Source organism: Miscanthus floridulus, chromosome 15, assembly GCF_019320115.1.
Source record: "Miscanthus floridulus cultivar M001 chromosome 15, ASM1932011v1, whole genome shotgun sequence".
NCBI classification, from domain to species: domain Eukaryota; kingdom Viridiplantae; phylum Streptophyta; class Magnoliopsida; order Poales; family Poaceae; genus Miscanthus; species Miscanthus floridulus.
In genome coordinates this window covers 24,641,377-24,664,959 of record NC_089594.1, presented here as the reverse complement: position 1 = coordinate 24,664,959, position 23,583 = coordinate 24,641,377, and the positions used below count along the sequence as shown (strand labels likewise).

The 23,583-nt window shown below is 45.8% G+C and overlaps 1 protein-coding gene and 2 long non-coding RNA genes across 6 annotated transcripts; 1 reads left to right on the top strand and 2 right to left on the bottom strand.

Annotated features, from left to right (window-relative positions):
* The first annotated feature begins 500 nt into the window (after nt 1-500).
* Nucleotides 501-2,297, top strand: LOC136507226 (uncharacterized). The gene is made up of 3 exons (XM_066502019.1): nt 501-637; nt 1,695-1,728; nt 1,815-2,297. Exons 1-3 carry the CDS (start codon nt 501-503, stop codon nt 2,295-2,297), a joined length of 654 nt encoding a protein of 217 aa, XP_066358116.1.
* A 6,651-nt stretch (nt 2,298-8,948) lies between these two features.
* LOC136509140 (uncharacterized) lies at nt 8,949-13,308 on the bottom strand. Its single transcript, XR_010772241.1, has 4 exons — nt 12,954-13,308; nt 11,705-12,494; nt 9,567-9,773; nt 8,949-8,994 (listed from the first exon to the last, which is right to left on the bottom strand). It is a non-coding gene; the product is annotated as an uncharacterized lncRNA (long non-coding RNA).
* Nucleotides 13,309-18,992: 5,684 nt separating this feature from the next.
* LOC136509051 (uncharacterized) lies at nt 18,993-23,128 on the bottom strand. 4 transcript variants are annotated; one of them, XR_010772202.1, is made up of 9 exons: nt 22,488-23,128; nt 22,300-22,390; nt 21,293-21,359; nt 20,396-20,833; nt 20,241-20,291; nt 20,091-20,152; nt 19,626-20,008; nt 19,321-19,539; nt 18,993-19,245 (listed from the first exon to the last, which is right to left on the bottom strand). It is a non-coding gene; the product is annotated as an uncharacterized lncRNA (long non-coding RNA). The 4 variants fall into 4 exon arrangements; XR_010772203.1 differs by having other exon boundaries at nt 20,241-20,522; nt 20,748-20,833; XR_010772204.1 differs by having other exon boundaries at nt 20,748-20,833.
* Nucleotides 23,129-23,583: the final 455 nt, after the last annotated feature.

Genomic DNA, 23,583 nt, shown 5'->3' with positions numbered 1-23,583 from the left:
TTGGGTGTGACAGATTGGTATCAGAGTCGTGTTGACTGTAGGATGCAAGTCTAGTTAGCAATGGTCGTTTTTAGCTTCTTTTGCTTCACTCATTTCATGCTTTCTATCTCACCCTTGGTATTTGCTAAAGTTTTATGCTTCTTTTGTCTTATTCCATTATGAAAATTTTTGTTTCTAACCTAATCTAACTAAGTCTAATTCTATAGATGCCTCGTGCCCACAAGACTGCCCACATCAGCACTGGGCGGTACTACCCGCCACAAGGTTTGTCCATGGAGCCTGAGGAGGAAGAACCCCAGGAATAGGAATTCGATCTGCCAACACCAGTATCTACGCCTGAGCCCGCTCAGGAGGAACCTCAAGAAGTTGAGGTCGTCGACTTGTCCGAAAATGAAGAGGAAGACATTGTTGAAGAGGATGAGCCGATCCCGCCATTGGGGTGGACAATAAAGGTGTGGTATAAGCCGGGGTGTGAATCCTCCATTTCACATCACCGACTCATGAACCTGCTTCAGACCTACTACAGCGACTGGGATGCAGCTGTAGAATACGCCTGCGAGGAGCATACGCACCCTCTTGAAGACACCTACTGGAAGATTAGGGTGTGCATCACCATCAAGGATGAGCAAAAAGATGCGTATCAGCTGGATTCAAACTATGCACACCATGGTCACCGTGCTACCATGGAGGACGGCATAGAAGATGCAGCCGCTGAAGCTTGCATAGGCCTCCGTGGTCGCTGATTCGAGGACATGAAGGATGATCAATATCGATTCCTTCCTCATCAACACCCAGAATTGGGATGGGCGATGATGGACCCGTAGGGCACGGATCCAACCACCGAAGCGATGGTACACTTTGGTTATGAGTCTGTGTCAAAGATTCGCTGATTGGAGAATCAATTGAAGGCGCAGCAGGAAGCTATCAAGAGGCACCAGCAGGTGATAGACGAACAAAGGGTGTGCCTCAATTTGCCAAAGATGTATGAGGAGCTTCCCCATAAATATCGCCCATAGATGTTGGAGTCCCTCTTTATGTAATAACACGATAGTAGAACGAGTTGAGTTGAGTCTAGTCGAGTCTATTAGTGCGGTGTGAACATTGGTGTGTTTAGTTGATTTGTTATTATGTTTATGTGTGAGTTGGATCTTTGTAATGTGTGCTGGAACTTTGTGGGCATGTCCGTAAGTTCCATAGTTAAGAATATTAAAGGTTGGGTCAATAAATGAATAGTTGGGTATGTTACATCTTGTTCTCTCGGAATCTGTTTTTCGGAGCAGTCTGCCTTTATCTTAATGCCAATTAAAATCTACACAACCAAAAATTATGAAATTTTTATGGGAACAACTATACTTAAGCATCTTTCTAATGCCTATGGAATCACCCCCATATCTGATCTGGTTCGTGAGATATCTCTGTTTGAAGTTAAAGTTTCTGCACAGTCTGGAATCTGGGAACAGTTTCGGTTGTATCCTATTTTTGAGTAATCTAACGACAGAATCTGGGAAAGTGGTCTGAATAAAAGTTGTAGAAAATTTCGTAAGCTTTCGAACCATATAAATTACACCCTATTTGGATTTCTGGAACTTGAGATATGACTGTTTTACAGAGCTGCTGATGTTGAGACTCGTCCAGAAAATTTTCAGAATGTATTCTAACTTGGAGACTTCTGAATTTTGAATGTTTGATGACAGATGTCTGGAAGAGAAAGAGGCCGAGATCGTGGAGGTGTTCCCCCACATCCAGCACCACCACCACCGACTGTTGAACAACTCTTGGCAGTACAGACGTAGCTCATGCAAACGTTGGTGCAGAATCAGCAGAACCAACAGGGTGGTGGAGCACCACGTGATAAGCGTGGTGAATTCTTGAAGGGCCATCCCCCGGTGTTCTCTCATGCCACTGATCCACTAGAAGCAGATGATTGGCTTCATGTAGTGGAGAGGCAACTTAACATAGCTCAATGTGATAATCAGCAGAAAGTCTTGTACGCTTCAGGACAGCTTCAGGGAGAAGCTCAGGACTGGTGGGAGTCATTCGAGTATGGACGTCCCACCAATGCTCCTCCTGTCACCTGGCAGGAGTTCAAAGAGAATTTCAGATCTTACCACATACCAGAGGGACTGATAGAGCTCAAGCAAGAGGAATTCAGAGCTTTGAAGCAGGGATGCATGTCCATCGCTGAGTACCACGACAAGTTTGCTCAGTTGTCACGTTATGCTCCAAATGAAGTGGCTGATGATGCTGACAAGCAACGCTGCTTTCTCAAAGGTTTGTATGATGGTCTGCAGCTCTAGCTTATGTCCAATACCTATCCCAATTTTCAGACACCGGTGAATCGCGCCATTGTTATTGACAACAAGCGCAAAGAAATGGAGGCCAAGAAGAGGAGGCTTCAGGACCAGGCCTCTAGGAGCAATACTCGTCCGCGTGCCAATCCTCAACAAGGCTTCTAGCAGAGGTTTTAGGGACCACCCAGTCAGTGGAATCATGATCAGTATCCTCAGCGCAACCCGAACCAGCAACAAGTTAGCAATCAACGCCCTCAGCAGCAGAGTGGTCCGCAGACACCACGATAGGGAACCCCCAACAACACCCCTATGAAGACGAGTGCACCTAGTACCCCCAACGTATGCTATCATTGTGGAGAAGTTGGGCATTATGCTAATCATTGCCCCAAGAAGCAAAATTAGCAGACACCCCAGGGTCAGCAGAGTAATCAGAAGGGAACGCCACAGAAGCCAGCACCCAACACAGGGAGGGTGAATCATGTGTCCACCGAGACGGCACTTGTGGAGCTAGAAGTCATGCTCGGTACGTTCAATGTCAACTCAACCCCCGCTACTGTTCTTTTTGATTCTGGAGCTTCGCATTCATTCATATCACAAGCTTTTGTTAGAACTATAGCGTACCATTATGTGCCATGCAAAATCCCATATTAGTAAACTCACCGGGTGGAAGTATGCAAGCTTCATATCATTGTCTTCTGACTAGTCTATCCTTAAGGGGGGTAGAGTTTAAAGTGAGCCCTATTGTGTTGAGAGCATCTGGTATAGATGTGATTCTGGGTATGGACTGGATGAAGCAACAACAAGCAGTGATCCAGTGTAAAGAGAAGGTAGTTGTTGTGACCGCACCCAATGGTGAAAGAATTAGTGTTAATGTTGTAATACAAGCATAGCCGACAGCCACAGTGAACTAGCTTGATGATAGCGGCAACCAGGAGGACCCAGTGGTGGATGAATTTCCAGATGTGTTCCCCGATGATTTGCCAGGTATGCCACCTGACCGTGATATTGAGTTTATTATTGAATTATTACCTGGAATTGCACCTATAGCTAAGCGTCCATATAGAATAGGGGTTAAAGAATTAGAAGAACTTAAGAAACAAATTACGGAGTTACAGGAGAAATGTTTTATTCGTCCTAGTTCGTCACCTTGGGGAGCACCAGTTATATTTGTTGACAAGAAGGATGGTACTCAGAGGATGTGTGTCGATTATCGATCGCTTAATGAGGTTACTATTAAGAACAAGTATCCGTTGCCAAGAATTGATGACTTGTTTGATCAGTTGAGAGGTGCTTGTGTTTTCTCTAAGATTGATCTTCGTTCTGGCTACCATCAATTGAGGATTCGTGCAACGGACATACCCAAGACAACTTTTACTACAAGGTATGGTTTGTATGAGTACACTGTTATGTCTTTTGGTTTGACCAATGCACCTGCCTACTTTATGTACATGATGAACAAGGTGTTCATGGAGTTTTTGGATAAGTTTGTGGTGGTGTTCATTGATGATATATTAATATTCTCCAAAACAGAAGAAGAGCATGCTGAACATCTGAGGTTGGTCTTGTAGAAGCTCAGAGAACACAAGTTGTATGCCAAGCGAAGCAAGTGTGAATTCTGGTTGAAGGAAGTTTCTTTCCTAGGCCATGTTGTCTCTAATGGTGGAATCACAGTGGATCCAAGCAAGGTGAAATATGTATTGAATTGGAAGCCACCAACAGATGTGGGACAGATTCATAGTTTCTTGGGATTAGCTGGATACTACAGAAGGTTCATTGAAGGTTTCTCTAAGCTTGCCAAGCCAATGACAGCTTTGTTGGAGAAAAATGCTAAGTTTGTGTGGTCCGAGAAGTGCCAGGCTAACTTCGAAGAGTTGAAGAAGAGGTTGACCACAGCCCCAGTGTTGGTTTTGCTAGATCTGAACAAGAGCTTTTCGATCTATTATGATGCATCTCGTCAAGGACTTGGATGTGTTCTTATGCAAGAAGGCAGAATAGTGGCTTATGCATCCCGGCAGTTGAGAAAGCATGAGTTAAATTATCCTACTCATGACTTAGAGTTAACAGCTGTGGTTCATGCTTTGAAGATATGGAGGCATTATCTCATTGGACACAAGAGTGACATCTATACTGATCACAAAAGTCTAAAGTACATTTTTACCCAGACAGATCTGAATATGAGACAGCGTCGATGGTTAGAGTTGATCAAATATTATAATTTGGAGGTACACTATCATCCTAGAAAGACGAACGTTGTTGTCGATGCTCTTAGCCGAAAAAGTTATGCCAATGAGGTGCAAGTGACATCGATGTCAAGTGAGTTGTGTGCTGAGTTTGAGCGACTAAATTTAGGCTTTGTCACTAATGCAGTGGAGTTGGTGTTGGAGCCTAAATTGGAGCAAGAAATACGTAAAGGATAGTTACAGGATGTGAAGTTGAAAGAGATAGTGGAAAACATAGTGATCGGCAAGGCACCAGGTTTCCGTATGGAAGACAATGGAACTCTTTGGTTTGGGAAGAGACTATGTGTGCCTGAGGATAAGGCTATACGTGAGGCAATTCTTCATGAGGCACATGAGTCTGCTTATTCTATTCATCCTGGAAGTACTAAGATGTATTTGGACTTAAAAGAGAAGTATTGGTGGTACGGACTCAAAAGAGATGTTGCTGAATATGTGACTTTATGTGATACATGTCAGAGAGTTAAAGCTAAACATCAAAGACCTGCAGGGTTGCTACAACCAATGAAGATACCTGAGTGGAAGTGGGAAGAAGTTGGTATGGATTTTATAGTTGGGTTACCACATACTCAGAGAGCTTATGATTCAATCTGGGTAATAGTGGATCGGTTAACTAAAGTTGCTCACTTTATACCGGTCAAGACTACTTATAATGGACCAAGGTTAGCTCAGTTATATATGGAGAGAATAGTTTGTCTACATGGAGATCCCAAGAAAATTGTGTCTGATCAAGGTACCCAATTTACATCTCATTTTTGGCAGCAAGTACATAGTTCGTTGGGAACCAAGTTGAACTTTAGTACAGCATATCATCCTTAGACAGATGGGCAGACTGAGAGAATTAATCAGATATTAGATGATATGTTGAGAGCTTGTGCGTTGCAGTATGGTACAAGTTGGGACAAGAGTTTGCCTTATGCAGAGTTCTCGTACAACAACAGTTATCAGAAAAGTCTCAATATGACACCTTTCGAAGCTTTGTATGGACGAAAGTGTAGGACCCCATTGTTTTGGAACCAAACAGGGGAAACTCAGGTGTTCGGACCAGATGTCTTGAGAGACGCAGAAGAGCAAGTAAGGTTGATCAGGGATAACTTGAGAGTGGCCTAGTCTCGACAAAAGAGCTATGCCGATACTAGAAGAAGAGAATTGGTTTTCAAAGTGGGTGATTATGTGTACTTGAAGGTGCCGCCTATGTGAAGTGTGAGAAGGTTTAACATGAAAGGGAAGTTAGCCAAGGTATATTGGACCTTTCAAGATTTTAGAGAGACATGGAGAGGTGGCTTATCAGTTGAAATTGCCCGAGAGTTTGACAGGTGTACATGATGTGTTCCATGTATCTTAGCTAAAGAAGTGTTTGTGTATACCTGAAGAGCAGATACCGTTAGAGGAACTTACGGTTAAGGAAGATCTCACTTATGAGGAGTTTCCGGTAAGGATTTTGGAGACAGCAGAAAGAGTCACAAGGAGCCGAATTATAAAGATGTGTAAGGTTTAGTGGAATCGGTATACTGAGGATGAGGCTACTTGGGAAAGAGAAGAGGATCTAAGGAAAATATACCCACAGTTATTTGAGTAAGCATCGTCTGAATCTCGAGGACGAGATTCATTTTAAGGGGGTAGAATTGTAACACCCTAAATTTTACAACAATTGAAACTAGGGAAAAATTGATTTACTAAGCATTTTTGTGAGCAATTAAGTTTAGGAAGAATAATAAAGTTTATCAAATTAAAATTTAATATAGGTTAACAACAATGAATGTGCATTCCTACTGCTGCATATAAATTTTTGGAATGGTTTGATTTGAACTCAAATTTGAACTTGATTTGAATTTTGTCTTCAGAATTGCTTTGGAAAGAAATTAGAAAAAGAAAAGGGCAAATTATTTCTCCTTCCTCTTTTGGCCCGTAGGCCTACTGCTGCCCGCGGCCCACCTTTTCCCCACGCTGGCCTGCGTCTCTCTCTCCCCGCAGTGCTCCGCTCAGCCCGCTCCAGCGTCGGCCCACGCTCGCCCATGCCGCAAGCCGCTGGAGGCAGCCCAGCTCGCGTGGCCTAGTTTCGCTGGCCAGCCGCAAGCCACGCCCGCGCGCCTTCCTCCACCCGCTGACAGTCCTAGCCCACAGGTCAGGGGCTTCTCCTTCCTGGCACCGTAGCGAAGTCGGACACTGTGCCGACGCCGTCGAGTCCGCCCTTGCCACGATCCGTGGTGCCATGGCGCCCAAGGGATCCTGGCCCCATAAATAGCGCCCGCACCCCTCCTCTATCTCCTATCCCATCTGGCGCCCGTTTTTCTTCGCCAAGCAGCCGCAGCCGAGCTTCGCTCCAGCGCCGCCGCCGACCACCGCTGCCCACCGAGCGCCGAGCCGCCGTCGCTGCTTCCCGCTTGCGTTTTCCGGTTCGGGTGAGATCCCCATCCCTTCCTCTCTCTCCCGGTACGTTTCTTTGGTCGAATAGTGCACTGGAGGTCGTGAACCGAGTGCTTCAGCACGCCGGCCATGGCGCCGCCATCGGAGGCTTGCCGCCGGCACTGTTCCGGCCAACACCTTCCGCCAGATTGAATCCAAGCCGTCTAGATCTAATCCGGCGGTTCAAATTGAAGGATACCCCTTCAATAGGAATTTTGCGTATAAGCCCTTACAACTATTTCCAATTCAACCCGCAGTCCAAAGCGCGTTTACATATTTCGTTTTCTCTTTTTAAAAGCGTATTTTGGTTCGGTTTTATTGAAATACGTTTTCAGTTATTCACAGTTTTGCCATTCAACTTGTTTTAGCCATAAAATCTCCGTTTTAACTTCGATTTGATCCGTTCAAGTTGCGTTAGGATCATAATTATGTGATCTACATGTTTATGCTACTGTAAAGTAGATTTCCAACTTTTAAAATTCAAGCTTAGATTTAATCTATTATTTTCCTATAAGAAATCTTGTTTAAATCATAACTTTTCCGTTTTAGATCCGATTTTTGTGATCTTCGCGTCCGTGTGTTCGTAGCGAGACGTAGATTCATTTTCCAAACTTTTCATCTTGACTCTTTGCTATTGGTGTACTGTTCTAATCTATAGCCTTGTTTGCTTTGCATGATTGCTCCTGGATGCTTGTATGTTGCTGTGGTTATCGAGTATAGACGGTGAGCAGTTCGTGGGAGATCAAGGGTACGACTTTGACAAGCAGGACCAGCAGGAGTACTTTGCTCAAGGCAAGTATAGCATGGGATCATCCTTGTTTTCTATTCACTTTAATTCATTAAATTCATGTTGCATGTGTCATCTTGATAGGGATTTCCTAGAATTGGACTATTGCCTCGTCACCTATGGGTTATGCATTTGGGTAGCTTTGCTAGAGCTCAATTAAACCATGATCGTGTAACTTGACTAATGGTATATGCAATAAACATTAAAATATGATTTTTAGCAACTTGGAAACAGGGGGCTGGAGTGTTTAGCTACTTTCTAAATGCTTCAGATTCCTTTCCATAAGGACTTATCTGTAAGTGATCATCCAGGACTTACAGTACAACTGTGAGGGCTACATGGCTCTGGCTTTAGCTCAGTATGAGGACCTTTTTCTAGCTTGTTAGTGGTTACCTTTATTGGCGTAAGAATGGCTTGCCGAATCGGGTATAGGACAACCTCTACTCTTATGTGTATAGCCGTAAAGAAATTGTGCCATTTGACAGGGGGTTCCTATAACTGTTTGCCGAGTGAATCTAATGGCCCTAACTTGTTAGACGAACCTTTGAAAGGCTTCATAGTGACCCCTGCCTGCTCACCTTGGAAGTGTTTTGGGAGTAATTAACCCGGACATATGGGTATCACGACTCACAGTGAAAGTGTACAATCTCTGCAGAGTGTAAAACTGGTATATCAGCCGTGCTCACGGTCACGAGCGGCATTGGAACCCTTATGGAATAGATGATCATTGAGTAATATCTGTTTATGCTATTCATTATTCATGTTTACATTTGATCATGTGTTTGGCAATGGGAATTGAAACAACTTGATGCTACTCATAAGCTAAAATTGTGACAACTAAAAGTTGAACGCTGTTAAACCTGTGTCTAGCCTTTTGAGCCTCATGAACCCCGTGTTACACTTGTTGAGTACGACATGTACTTACGCTTGTTTATTTTCATTATTTGGATAAAAATCCCGGATGAGTAACAGATGACTTTGGGTGTGATGATTTTCATGAGGACTACTAGACTTGTGGTCAACCAGTCGACGTCCCTGTGAAATGGAGCTTCCGCGAGAGATCTTTTTATTACCTTCGTTATAATTATGTAATAACTCTGTCTTATTCGTGATGTAATAAACATTGGTGATGATACTATTCGTAATTTGTCGACTTATGTGTGTGACTGATCTCTGGGCGTACATAAGGTTTTGCACCCCATTTTATCCTTAAAATTGGGTGTGACACACGTCCCCGCCCACACGGCCGTCGGTACGTGCGCTACACACATTGCTGGCCAAGACCACATAGCAGTTAATTTATTTTGCATCGAAAGGAACTGTAGGGTTGAGCTAAAATTCCAAAACTTGTTGATATCATTAACCTACACTATAGTTCATCTCTTGTATAAATGTTGCCATAAAGAAACCCAAAAATCAGAAGGGTTCATAAGTGTATATGACTTTGGAAGTAACAGTAAATTGGAAATGCAACCATTTTCAGGGGAGAATACTTCATGGAATTGAAGCACATGAACATAACATTTATGTTCAGATAGAGCGTTCCATTGAAAATAAAAGGCAAAAAAAAGTTGTTCAAATATATTCCACTGGAAACTGTAAAGGTAAAAACATAGTTGTTCAGAAAATATATTCATTTTAAAATTAAACACAAAGCACATAATTTCAGCAACTACATTCAGATAGAGCATTCCATTGAAAACTGAAAAGTAAAACATTTGTTGTTCAAATATATTCCAGTGAAAACAGAAAAGGTAAAAACATAGCCATTCAAAAAAATATATTCCATTGAAAACTGAAAACATAGCACATAATTTCAGCAAAGCAGAGCATTCCTAGCCCCACCTCATGCCAGGAGGTCGTTATCAGCCCTTTCAATCGTCAAGAGTGTAGAATAGGGACTACGCCTGTCACCATGGACACCAAGCTCCTGGGAGCACTGCAACTACTACTGGGAGCAGGCTGTTTATCATTGGTGCCGAAAGAGGATAAGCAATCTCATTAACTGGACTAAACAGCATCAAGTAGCAACCTGAAAAAGTTAGTGGTAACCTGCTAAGTTGCACGGATACGGATACGCGTATCGGTATCGGAAGGATACGGATACGCGGATACGGCAATTTCCTAAGAAACCCGATACGCGGATACGTTTTACTATTTTTTTAATAAATAGATAACAATGCATATGAAATTGCAAAATAGATGTTCAAGTTCAACATAGAGACATTTAAGGTCTATTACACTCAGAATAACATGATAGCAGGTTCTAATATAGGAAATTAATAAAAGGTCTATTACACGCCAAAAACATTGGAGCTTTCTCAGAAACAGCAATGAAGTTGATGATTGGTCTCCTCTGAGGATCTGACCAACCATCACTGCAGATTGTGACCCCTTTCTCTGGCCATGTGCTCTTTGTACTCTCCAATAGATGCTCTATGTGCCTTCTTTCTTGCTTCAGGAGTGATTCCCTAGCCCTGTTATACCCAGGGATTGTGTAACCTTGCAAATTGCGGCTGCAAGCAAATGCAAAAGCTTCTCTAAAATATGGGTTTCTCAGAAAGTTGAAAGATACCCCTCCAGAATACATTGCTCTAACAATTAAAGCATCCACGTGCTTGCGGTCTTGCAATGCCCAAGATTTTTCCAATATAGAAGCAGGTCCTCTCTTGTTCTTCTTGTTGTAATTGCCTGAAGAAGGACCTACAGGCAAAGCAACGGTGCGTGTCTTTGCTCTTTCCACTAGCTCCTTGCACCTTTCCACTTCCCTCCTCATCTCACTCAGCATTTCATATGAAACCTTTGGACATTTGATAATCCCCTTCCCTGATTTCTGCAGCAAATGAGCTTCAACTCTAGTGTAGCTGCTGCTTTTTTCCAATGGACAATAGTTGCATCTCCAAAGAGCATTTCCTCCACCAGCTTTAGGCCTCTCTAGAATGGTGACATGATCCCACAGCGGAGCCTTGATATCAGTTGTTTCTCTGGACCCAGATCCCACACTACCACTAGCAGTAACACTAGCACTAGCTACACTACTCAAATTTGGAGATGCCATACTAGACAACTAAGCTGGACAATGAACATTGGACAAAATAAAAAAGGCTCTAAACAGTCATCAGGAAAGGGGCAGGGCGCACTGGCTCAGCCGCTCAGCTCTAAATTGGATTGGGGAGGAAGAGGAAGTGAGCCAGTGAGGAACTCACCTAAGCAGGGGGCTCCTTGTCGCCGGCGAGGGCGAGGGCGGAGGCGAGGTCGGAGCCTGGTCGCCCGCTCAGACCGTCTTCTCCTGGAACGCGCTCGTCGGAGTGCCGGCGAGGCCTTGCGGTTGCGGGTCCTGGAGCGCTGGCGAGGCGTCAGCGGGTCCTGGAGCGCCGGTGAGGCCTTGCGGGTCCTGGAGGCCTTGCGGGGCGTACTCGTCCTGGAGTGCCGGCGAGGCCCTGCGGGTCCTGGAGCGCCGGCGAGGCGTCAGCGGCCCCAGGATCGGCGCCCGACGGGGGCGAGCTGGAGACGGGGGCGAGCTAGAGACGGGTTGGCGGAAGAGACGGGCGTCCGTCCTCAAGCCGTGCGTGGCGGAAGGGACAGGCTCTGCGGGGGTGAGCTGCACGGGCTGGCGGTGAGGGCGGAGGCTGGTCGCCGGCGAGGTCGGAGGCAGACTGGCGGCTGCGTGAGGCGGAGGCAGAGGCGGCTGCGCGTGGGAGAGACTGGGAGGCGGAGGCAAAGGCGGGCAGGCGGCTGCGCGTGGGGAGGCGGCCGTCTGCGTGAGGCCGTGGCAGAGGAGGCAAAGGTGACCTATTGGGCCGGCTAGGTCGTATCGGCTGGGCCGAAACGTATCCAATCGTCAGTTTCCGGCCCACCTAACCTGGGATACGCGGATACGCCGCGGATACATATCCGGGCCGTATCCCAGGCGTATCCGTATCGGATACGTATCCGATACGGGATACGACCCTACCCTGGCGTGTCCGTGCTTCTGAGGTAACCTGAGACCATAACACCTATATAGTTACATTGAAATAGTTTGTGGTAATGGTAACCTCAAGATGCAAATAGTTAGTTTTCTCTCTTTTTTTGGCAAGAAAAGATGCAAAAGTAGTAACCTCAGTTCATAGCAATTAGCAATTATATAGTTTAGTCTTTTTGGATCAATGTTTTTTCTTTTACCAATGACACCTAGTTTTGAGTTCATCTGACAAATAAATCTACAGGTAATTGTAATGGTTAGAACTAAAGAGTTAAACATATTGGTATGCTTTATGAAAAGGGTATCTAAAAGGAACACTGGGGTCAGTCGACATATATATTCAAGAAGACTGTCAAAGCCCTAAGAAAATCATTGTTTGAAAAAGAGGTTGGAAAACCAATTGGGCAGCTTATTGTCATTTGTGGATGGAACAAAACACTAAGCTCCTCACTGCAGGCACTTGAATAATGAAAAATATCAGTATAGGTATAATCCAGAACTTGTTATTTTTATTATTTTTTAAAGGATTTCTGTCCGATTGGTCCATAAATCAGACAGTTGTAGCGTTCTTCCTTCATTGTGGTTTTCTTTTACCAACAGCTTAGGGGATTTGAAACCCAAATGGAGAAGTGGATGGGAGCTTGTGATTGCATTACAATGAACTCACCAAGATAGTCTCCAAGCTGCAGTCCACCAATATTTAAGCCTTGATATTAGTGCTAGAGCACTTGTGGTCAAACTATCCATAGAACAACGTAGTAGTAATCAGTTTTGAAAGGTCTGTTTCTTCTTCACTTGGAAGTTGGAACCTGGCTTTGGGAAATAAAAAGGAAACATATTTATGAGTGAGTCATGTCTAAGTTGCCGGTAAACACCATAGTAGCTTTGCTCTTACCACAGAATATTCAGTGAAATAAAGATTTATCTAATAACACCATAGTAGCTTTGCTACTGAAGTGTTTAAATGAGGAAATATATTGAGGATTTTAGCTCATATAAATATGTATCCAAACTATAGTAGAAAACCTAAGATGGTCACATAGAAAACCTAATACATGTAATGATTATATATGTGTAATGCAAAAGCCTCTCATGACTGTTGCAGTGATAATTAGAAGGAAAAAGAAAACTATAGTACAGACAGCATAGCAACATCTCTCTCCAACTAAATTCTTATTAAAATGTGGCAAAATTCTCAAACACCAAATGTGTTACCCAACTCAACTCAACTTCAAGATGAGGTTTGGGAGGGGCGAGACGCAGCATACCGGCCAAGGGCTCGAAGCCTCGAACCCTAACCCTAGATGCTGTAGGTCAGAGCCGCGGGAAGAGGGCGCACTTCTTCGGTTGCTCGGAGCTCCTTCAACGGTCCTTCTTCTTCGCGGCGTTCTTTCCCGTGGATCGTCGGAGCAGCCGAGCAGGGAAGGGCGTGGCGGAGCGACGGCGTCGTGGGATTTGGTCTGGCGACGGCTTGGCGCGGCGTCGGAGTGGACTGCACAGGTCCTCGCGGTGGTGGAGCTGAGCGCACGCGCGGTGCCGCAGGGGCCCTTTGCGGCTTGGGCGGCGGTGCGGTTGGGAAGACGGAGGGCGTGTGAGGAGCTGGGAGGCTGGGAGGATGTCGGATGCGGGTGGACAATAGATAAGGCTTTTACACGTATGTCGTTAAGAAAGTTTGTAATTACACATAAGTTATTAAAAAAATTGACCGTACACGAGTGTCATCGTTCTGAACTTCTTTGCTCTCCAAGCCATTCCATCGGTGTTCTGTTTGTTTTTCACCGTTACATGTGGGCCATGTCAGTATAAAGGTTCAAAATACCCTTCTCTCGTCTTATCCTTTTGCTTCTTTAGTCCACACCGCTCACGCTCGCGTCCGAGGCCGGCGGAGCTCACGCTCGCGCTCGCGCTTGCAACCGACAGAGCCCCGCTCGGCGGAGCTCGCGGCCGCCACCCCTTCCGTCAGCGGCGGTGGCGTCCACGCCCGGCTTCGCGCTCGCGGCCGCCTATCCCCTCCAGCAGCGGCAGCGTCGTCCACGTCTGGCCTTGCGCTCGCGGCCGCCATCCCCTCCGGCAGCGGCGTCCTCGTCCATGCCCGGCTTCCCCTCGCGCTTGCGGCCGGCAGAGCCCCGCTCGGCGGAGCTTGCGCTCGAGCTCGCGGCCTCCATCCGTCAGCGCTCGTGCTCGCAGCCGTGGGCGTGCCTGCCGCGCGCTCCGCGCCCGGGCGACGTGCAGGCGCGCCTCCCGCGCTGCCGCGGCCAAGAAGAAGGAGATGACGGTGCTGCTGATGGTGGCCGCTCTGGCCGCGACCATCCTCAAGGTGGCCGCCACCGTCGGCGTCGTCGCCGTGTTCGGGGGCAGCCGCGTGGGGGGGGGGGGGGGCAGCTTCCACTCCGACCACCGCCAACACTCAGGATGCGCGAGCTAGCGGACTGAGGTGACTTGCTGCGCGCTGTCCGTGCGGCCGCCCAAACTAGCCCGCCCCGATGCGAGAGCTTGGGCGCGAGCGAGCTCTGCCCCCGCACGACGAGAAGAGAGAGAGTTTGAAGAAGAGAGAGAGAGAGAGGATAGAGATTTGAAGGGGTATTATTGATATTTGGATGACCTGACTCACTTGTCAGGACTCCCAAACGTTGAAAAACGACCGAACACGACGAATGGCGGTGGGAGCAACGAAGTTCAGAACGATTATTTGCATCATGTATAGTCAATTTTTTTTAATAACTTATGTATAATTACAAACTTTTTTAATGGCCGTAAAAGCCTCGTAATATATTGGGGGCGTTGTCGTGCTGAGTGGGAGTCGTAGGGTCGAGCGCGTGGCCCACCTGTCGGTGCGGCCTCACCACGGGGAGTGAACGGATGCTGTTTCATCTTTTTAGGAGTAGATAGAGAAATGGGCTCCTGGAACTGGAAGGGCGCACCTGTCGTCGGACGGACATGCTCAAAACCAAACGCACGCATGCATATAATTGCACGCTAGAGCGCGAAGCTCTCGTGGCCTCACGTACACGCTCCCAATTTACAACTCCCTCCGGCCTATATAATCCTAGACGAAGACTAGATCCAACGTCTCGCACCAACAAATCCCACCAAAAAGCTAGGAAAAGCTTTCAAGAATGGCGGCCGCCAAGAAGACGGTGCTCGTCGTGGCGGCGCTGCTGCTCGTCGCGCTGGAAGCCGCCCCTCTGGCGTCCGGCGTCACGGACTGCAAGGCCGGGTGCGACGAGCTCAGACGACTCGGCGTGTTCAACTGCGAGAAGAGGTGCGAGGCGATCGCCGCCCAGGCCCAGCAGGGACCCAGGGGCCCTGACAAGTCGGTCTTGTTTTGACATCCCCTACGTAAATGTTCGTATATACTCCGTATGTATGTATACCTCATGATGATGATACAGCAGCAATACATATGTAAATGCTGGCCTGTGCATGTAATTTGGTTTCCCCTGTTTCTTTTGGCGTCTGTGACCTCTTTGTGTTCGATCGACAAGTCACCCGTGGTCCATGGATCCACCGATCGATGGGTCTGTAAAATGTAATCCATCCACTCATGATGGACGCTTGTTGTTTTATATTTGCAAGCATCTTAAAGCAGGGCTCATACTTTACTATTGGTGCCAGAGAAAAAAAAAACTCTACAACTCGAGTGATTTCTAAATTTTCCTACTCCTTTTTTTTAGCCCCACCATCCAGAGGGGGTGTAAAGAGCCCTTTAATTTTCTGCGGCAATTTTTTTATGCACCAACTTCCTTCAGCAAATCTTTTTTTATGCCGACTATCTTGTGCGACGCCGTCCTATTCCCTGCTGCCGCACTGCCACCGAGGCCGAGCCCACCTAACGTTCTTCCCCTACCACCACGCCACAATTGCGACCGAGGCCAAGCCTGCCCCTCCCAGTTGAAGGTGATCCTACATGGTGAGCCCCTCATGCCGGCTGTTGGGAAACGAGAGTCCCGACAAGGGGGGGGGGGGGAGCGATGTGGCTCACCCTCCGTGGGTCGAAGGCCTTCTTTGGTGGAACACACGGATAAAGAGGCACCATCTAGGGTTTCGAGCCAACAACTCTCCCTCTTTATTGGGAGCCGAGCCATCACTTTTATAGGGTATGGTTACATGATTCTATGAGTACCATATCGCCCTTCTGCCAGCTAAGGCATATCCTAGCATATTCCCCTATCCTATGTACATGTCCTGAGGACCTCGGTGCCATTTACATGCTCAACCGCCTTCCCTGGTGGACCATTTGTCGAGTCAGGCCCTCAGCCCAACAAGCTCCCCTTTAGAGTCCTTCTAGCTTCGCAGCTAGGGACGCATCTTCACCTTGATCGGGGCTCTGGCCTACGATCTCCTCCATCCGCCTTCGCTTTTACATCATGGGCCGAAGGTTCTGTCCTTCGCCCTTGCACCATCGGCACGCTAGAGGTCATCGGACCCTGGCGAAGGCTTGCCCCCTGGGAAGGCTTCTTGAGCGAAGGCCTCAAGAGCCTTCGCTTCATCGTCCATGTTGGCTCTCGCGCCTTCGGCTGACTCCTCACCGGTGTCCCTATCAAAACATCACAAAAGATCGGTTTTATTGTTAGTGAACCTTCAGGCACAAGGTGATGAGGACATCACTACTTCATCGTATACAAGTCAAGGAGAGGAGGAGGTCCAGCATGGGCGTCCAATTCATCTTTTTCATGGTGGAAGCCCAATCCAACTCAAGTTCGAGTCCAGCTCGGGCTCCAGGACCAGTCTGCCTTAAACTGGTCACCCAGGACGCATCCGGACTCTATTTTCGACGATCCACATATGGTTGGAAAGCTAATTTGATAAGGAAGCCAATCCAAGTGGTTTCACGTCAAAAGACCTTCGGAATCAACGGGAATCGTCGAAACAAGTCAGCGTCCAGAATCTGTCAGGGTGCTGCGACACCGTCTTTCGGTCCGCTGGACTGTGTATCGTGTTTGGACCCATTAGGGGGGGCGTCCAGGGGGGTGACGCCCAAGACTCTATAAATAGTAGCCGTCGCTCTCCTTAGGGTTTGGGTTTTGTTTAGTTCTTGATTTCCTCGTGAAACAGACGTCGTTTTGCTGCAACTGTCGCCGCCAAGGCTGCTTGCCGTGAACCAGGGCCCCAGTTCTTGATCTTGTTCGTCTGTGGCGATTATTCCTTTCGAATAAAGACGTGAACTCCTTCTCGTTATCATAAGCCTCATATTTATTTGCAATTTCAGATTGCGTTCATCCCGTTCTTGCTTGTGTTCTCGATTCGTTTGCAGGAAAGCCTTCTCGGCGAAGTCAATCGCGTTCGCGTGGTTGATAAGCAACGGAGCAGTGGTGTAACGGTTGCGAGGGTCCGAATCAGTCTTGGTTCGAAGCCTAGATCGTGAACGTCGAGTCTCCACCAATCGACGCTATGGTACCTTTCGGAAGATCAGACCTAGTCTACGACATGGCCCCCAACACCCGCCACTAGACAGGGACGAGAGCAGGGAAATAGGCGAGGAAAAATAAAAATAAAGGTAATGTGACCGAGATAGAGAATCTGTTTCCGAGACAAGAAACGAAGTTGTCCTGTAACCTCAAAAAGCTAAGAAATCTCTGGTTTTATCGATGGGGCATGCACTCGTTTCCACTTTCCAGCGTGTAGGCCCACTCTGCTCGCGCCTCAGCGGTCGCCGTGCAGTATGCCCGGCTCGCCTGCTGTGCTGGTCGCCCCGCTTGCTGTGCGACTGGCGGCCACCCTACACAAAACTAAATCTAGGACAAATAAGATGTACCCTTTCATCCTAAATTATAAGTTATTTTAATTTTCTTAGAGAGTCAAAACATTTAAGTCTATCTAAATTTATATAATAAAATAATAATATTTATGATACTAAATTAGTATCATTAGATTCTTCGTTAACTATATTTTCATATTATATCATATTTGATGTCATAAATCTTTATAATTTTCTCTATAATTTTGGTCAAACATGAGATGTATTGATTCTCCAATAAAATTGAGATGACTTTTAATTTGGAATGAAGGGAGTAGAAAGTAGCCCTGAAGGCTTAAAATGTCAGTAAATAAATCTAACACGAAATCAGGAACCAAAGCTACAATTTTTGGAAGCAAATTTGAGTGGCCACATGTCGGACTTTTACTTGGGTTGGGTGGATCACGGAAAGAAAAGCAAGAGCAGGTGAGACAGTAGGCACCACACGGCGTCGTGATCGGCTGCCTGCTGCTCCGTCTCTGGTTGGCCTCGGCTCCAGGCCTGGTCAACAGGAGCGGTTGAATGATCTATCATTAGCCATAGATCTAACATGTCTGCTTGCTTTTGGAATAAACCGTGAGTCATAAAATATCTAGTAGTACAGAATAAAAGATAGAGTGAGAGAGAGAGAGAGAGAGAGAGGTGAAGGGGTGCAAACCATCGGCTGCCTTGGAGGAAGACGGGCTCGTCAACGCGGTGCTTGGTGAAGACCCGGTGACGGTGCTGTGTCGAAGGGCGGCGGTGCAGTGGCGGCATTGGCCGGTGACGGTGCTTCCCGTCGCTGGCAACGCCCCCCTCTGTAATCGGTTAGGGTTTAGGACTGTAGGTGGGGTGTTAGGCGGCTCAAGCGAACCTCGTGCTCGGCGCCCCAGCCCCCACTTTCTATTTATGGCGCTATGCAACGGGGGCCCACCAACCATATTAGGGTTGAGCGCCCCCGTTCAGAGCGCGGATCCAAGAGTCCAATTAACCGTTGGATAAATTGGTGAAGATCAACTAACAACAGTCTCTCGCTGCTGCCCGTTAGCCCCTCGTTGCTGCGCATCTGGTATGGAGAAACGGAAAGAGAGAGCATGGGAGAGAAAAAAAATGTAGAGAGAATATCACAGAGAGATCAGAGGTGGGCATAAGAAGCGAAGCGCGCTGAGGGGCATGGTTTGTAGGAGGGGTTTCTTGTTAACATGACGACTAGAGAAACTATCTCGTGGTTTCAGGGTTGTGAATGCAGGGACTATTGTTAACTCTAAGAAATACAAAGGCATGCAATTGAGCCAACTTTATTTTTGTGTCACGATTATTGCTCCAGGCCTATGCATGTGCGTTGTTTATTTTTCTGTAAAATTAAAACAACAATAAATATATACTATGAAATATCCATGCATGCTGTAGGCATTTCGAATCACCACATCGTCCATTGGGGCGAGCAGAAGGGACGGGCCGTCCAAACTCCAGAGACGGGCACTAAAGATGGTTCCCCATTAAGGTTTTGATTTTCTCTCTACTAGATAGCGTGTCCATGCATTGCCACGGGACATTAAAACTTTTATACTAAAAACACACAGATCGCACTATAAGATAATAATACTGTAATAATTAAATATTAATGTTAAAGTGACATTTATTTATTATTTTCTCACTTCGGAATACAAAGATAACTCTGTGCTGTTAGCACCGTGCAACTTCACTATAGAACGTGCAAATTCAATCACTGCAATTTACATGTCCAAGCAAATGGCAAGATATGGAATTCTCGCGCATATTTTGCAGCAAGAATTTTCCCTTGGACTTCTCTGTCTCCAAAACCTCCTGGCACCATCTGCACCCTGAGGTGCAAAAATTCGTTCAGATTTCTATATTGTGGGCTAGTGGCATGTCACAAGAGGGCATTCTATGCTTACCTTTAGCGACTCCCATGCTTTTTCATAGGCAGCATCAGGAAGTCTGCAAATGCGACGGTATCCCAATTAATCAGTTAATTCTCTAAGATATAGAAAAGAAGAATTGATAAGGCATAAATAAAACTGACCTCTTCTGCTGTAGAATCTTCAAGATCACAGGAAGGAACCCTAGTCCACCACAAGTTTCCTGTCCAAAGCAACCGACGCATGCAAAAGAGCCTGACAGAAGATGAAGAAACAGATAAGGCCCACCAGTTTGGTTCAAAATTGTATCTGCGTTATGAGATATAAAATAGTAATGGCACCTTGATAACAGATAGGTAGGAATCTGACAGGCCAGTATACTTTCCAACCATAGCAATCCTAACCTAAAAAGGATTTTCATGCCACAATATCAAGCACTGGTTGTTATATATAAGCTAAGAGAGTCGATTCGGTATTAGAAACAGTAGTTAAAATGATCAACAAACCAACTGGAGATTTCAATCTATCACATCTGCTGGCTTTTTTAGTCCATTGAGACAATTGGGGTTCTCGAGCAACTTTAACCACATTGCACGCATGAAGAAATAATACACGTAAGTATTCCTAGAAATGAAGCCAACTGGAAGAGCTTATAATACTTTGGTCCAGTGGCATGCCACTTAAGGTCTAACACTCTCAAAATAGCTTCATGAGCCTTCTGATCCTATAAAGAGAGAAAAGATTTCAGGTTAACCATGTCAAATGAGAATTTGGCAATCATGCATACAAATAATTTCATGACATACTCCGAGCAACAAAGGGATGTGCCAAATGTTCTGACATCATGGAGATTAATAATATTTGGTATCTGCCAAATAAAATCAAAGTCAGCATTGCTGTTGCATGATGCAGATTTGATTTATTTTAAAAAACACTTGAGCAAGCAACATTTTTACCGGAACAAGACATAATTGTGCGTGCTTCACTTTCACATGTTCTTCAAGTGGCTGCCAAAAAGCACAAGAGCAAACATTTATACAACCACCATCAGCATTGAAAGGTTCAGAGGAGGCAAGGAAATGAAAATACAGATACAAGTTATGTAGTATACCTGTGTACTATGACACATGCCAAAATATCAGGCATGAGTCCAAGTGCCCAGCATAGGTGAGGAATACAAAGATTTGTGCCACGATAAAATTAAGGACAATACTCTCTGTACTGTATATATCTATACTCTAAAAAAATTATAGGGAACAAAATTAATCAAATGAGCCATGCAAGATAACTCACTGAAAATAGCTAATCGAGAATTAATATGAGAATTATTAATCCGAGAGCTAATTGAGAAGTACTAAACACAAGCAAGATAACTCAATGAAAATAGCTCTAGCTAGAAGCCTAACCAAACCACTAATTACCAAGTATGGATTCAATGCCTAGAAGCTGCCAAGAACAAATACCATGCACCCTGCACTGACAACCACTGAATGAACAATTGCTGCAGCGAGAACTGTTGTTCCTGGGCTAGCTGCTGCTGCTACTTGACCTGCAGATCAGGGACATGAGATGGCTGCTGCTGTTAGCACAAAGTGAAAGAGCAAAGAGAGAGGTTTGGTGCTGCTACTGCTGCCTAAAAACAGTAAAAATGCAAAGAGGTACTGCATAAATGCAAAGAGAACGGTAGGGTGATTGATTTCAATGTTTTCCTCTAGGTCAGTACTATATGTTTTTCATTCCTATATTATCAACTCATTTTTCCCATACATGTGCAACTCAGCAACCTATTCTATCTTGCCATCTTGGTGCCTAATATGAACCTGCTGCATCCATCACTATTGCATAGATCAATGTGAAGTAACAAAAAAAAAGGCCTTGCTTTATAATCTGAACCATGTGTGCAATGTCTTTTGTCTGCTTCCACATTTCCAAATCCATTAGTTTCTCAAAAAGGAATTAAATTAGGGGATAAGATATATGTGAATTTGAATTTGAAACCAGAGATCACCTTCAGAGTCACAAGAATGATCTGTCGATGTTGTAGCTCCTTACTGTTGGTGTCCGATTCGAAGGAGCTGTAGCACGGTTAAAATAGATTATTATTGTTAGAACCATTTCAGGCTAAGGCTATTCAGCGGGACAATTCAACCATGTAGCCTAGAAACATTTCTGTGGGTGCGAAAAGCAGCTCCAGACACTAAGATAATTTCCATATGGAAGACGAATTTTCTTTCCCCCAAAACAGTTTCAGAATAATTTCCTAGTAGATAAATATACCTGCATGACACACTAAGATAGTTTGACAGATCACTGATCTGCTCCTTATATACCTGCAACATGTTGGAAAGCAAAAGAGATAACATTTTCTTATTTTAGCTACATAATCCAACAACCGACGAAAACAACCCCGCTTCACCCCAATAAAACAGCAGCAGCGCTCTTCGTGTTTTTTGTATACTTAAAACCATAACAGTGATAATAACAAATACTCCCCAAGCATCTACACTGAATGAGCTACAACTTTGGTATTCAAACCAAGGTCAAACATCACCATATTCCCATTTTTATAACAACCTACCGAAGGACAAAAAAAATCATATCTCCCAATCCATCCAACCAAAAATAGAGTTAAAATACTCGATAGAAAGATCATACAAAGTACTACAAAAACATCCATAGCACACTGGACCAATTTAGCCTTGACGAACTTCTAAATTGACACCCAAAATTGATGGTCGAAACTAAATGTGTACTCTATCAGAGACAGTAATATTCAGAACGTGATATCTCTCATAGTATTCAACGAAAAAATGCGTCTAAATACTCGTTGGAAAGGTAATTGAAAGTTCTATAACTTTTGTTACTATGGGAGATTCCAATTCGACAGCTAAAGTTCCTCAAAATAGACTTCGATCTATTACAGTGCTGCTTATTCTGCCATACAGTATATGGACAGGGCTAATCAGACAGGGCTAAACGAATAGCAAAGATGGAAAATGTGCTTCGATTCAATACCTGAAGCAGATAAAAAACAACCTGATGCCCCTTCTTGCCTTCTCCCTTCACAAAACCAGCAGCAGTGCATCAACACCAAGAGGGCAATGATCTGCAGCCAGCAGAAGAGGTTTCACCAAGCACCGTTACTATGCTTTGTGCTACCGCAATAGAGGATTGATCATCAGGATCAATTGATGGATGCTCACCTGCTGAGACAAGAGGGAAACAGAGCGGCGCTGCCTCCTGTGGTATGAGCGTCCTGGAGGTAGGCGGCCGGACGATGCTTCAGCCGGTAGTGGCCGGGTGGATGGGCGTCCGCTGCACGCCGGCCACCGCGACTTAGCGGCCGAGCGACGGATGTCGCCGCACGCTCGAAGCCCTGGGAGGAACGCAGGACAGGAGAAGACAGCGCCGCGGCGCAGCGAGCACGGCCGCACGCCGGGCACCATGCTCGAGCGCCCGAGCACCGCACGTCGCCGGACGCTCGAAACCCCCAAGCCGCGCCCCCAGGCTGCGCCTCCGAGCGGTCACGGAGCCGCGCCCCCACGCTGCTCACGAGGGTGATGTGATCGTGTGAGGGCACTGGTGGTGGGATTGATTGCGTTGATGAGGGTAGTAGGCGGAGGCGCATGTCGCGGCGTCGTACTTGGTCGCGGACGGCGGCGAGGTCTCACGGCGCGCGTAATCTCACGGCTCACGGACGGCGGGTTCGCTGTTTTGGTCACCGAGGCCGATCACTCGATGGTGATTGTGCGTGATTGCCTCGCTGTTGATTGCGATCCCACCTTCCTTATCTTCGCACGGAACCGCGGAGGCGCAAGGAAGGGAACGACAACCCACGATCCCACCTTCCTTGTCGGCGTACGACGGAGCCGTGGTATCGCACAGGGTGGGAGAGGCTGACCAAAACAAACGTCGCACAGTTATAAGAGATTGCGTTTATAAAAGAAATTAGACCAAAACTTTGAATGTCAAATTTAGTAGGGTAGCAAGATTCTATCCTGATTTAGTGGCCATGTACTAACTTTTCTGGAGTAGTAGTTAGTTTTTAAGTAGGGATTAAGTCTGTATCAATAATGTGTTCAATATTAATAGTTTTAAGCTAATTTCTTTAAGTTTTGTTGATTATAGTTGTAAAATGAATATTAATTGTTTAATTAGGGGACGTTTTATATACTGGTTACTGTTACATATATCAATTAACTTTTTCCTTTATTTAATGTCTTAAAACATGGACAAGAACTCTTGTATGCATGGTTCATTAAGGTGGCCACTTTTCCGTGTTGAAGTGAATGGATTCAC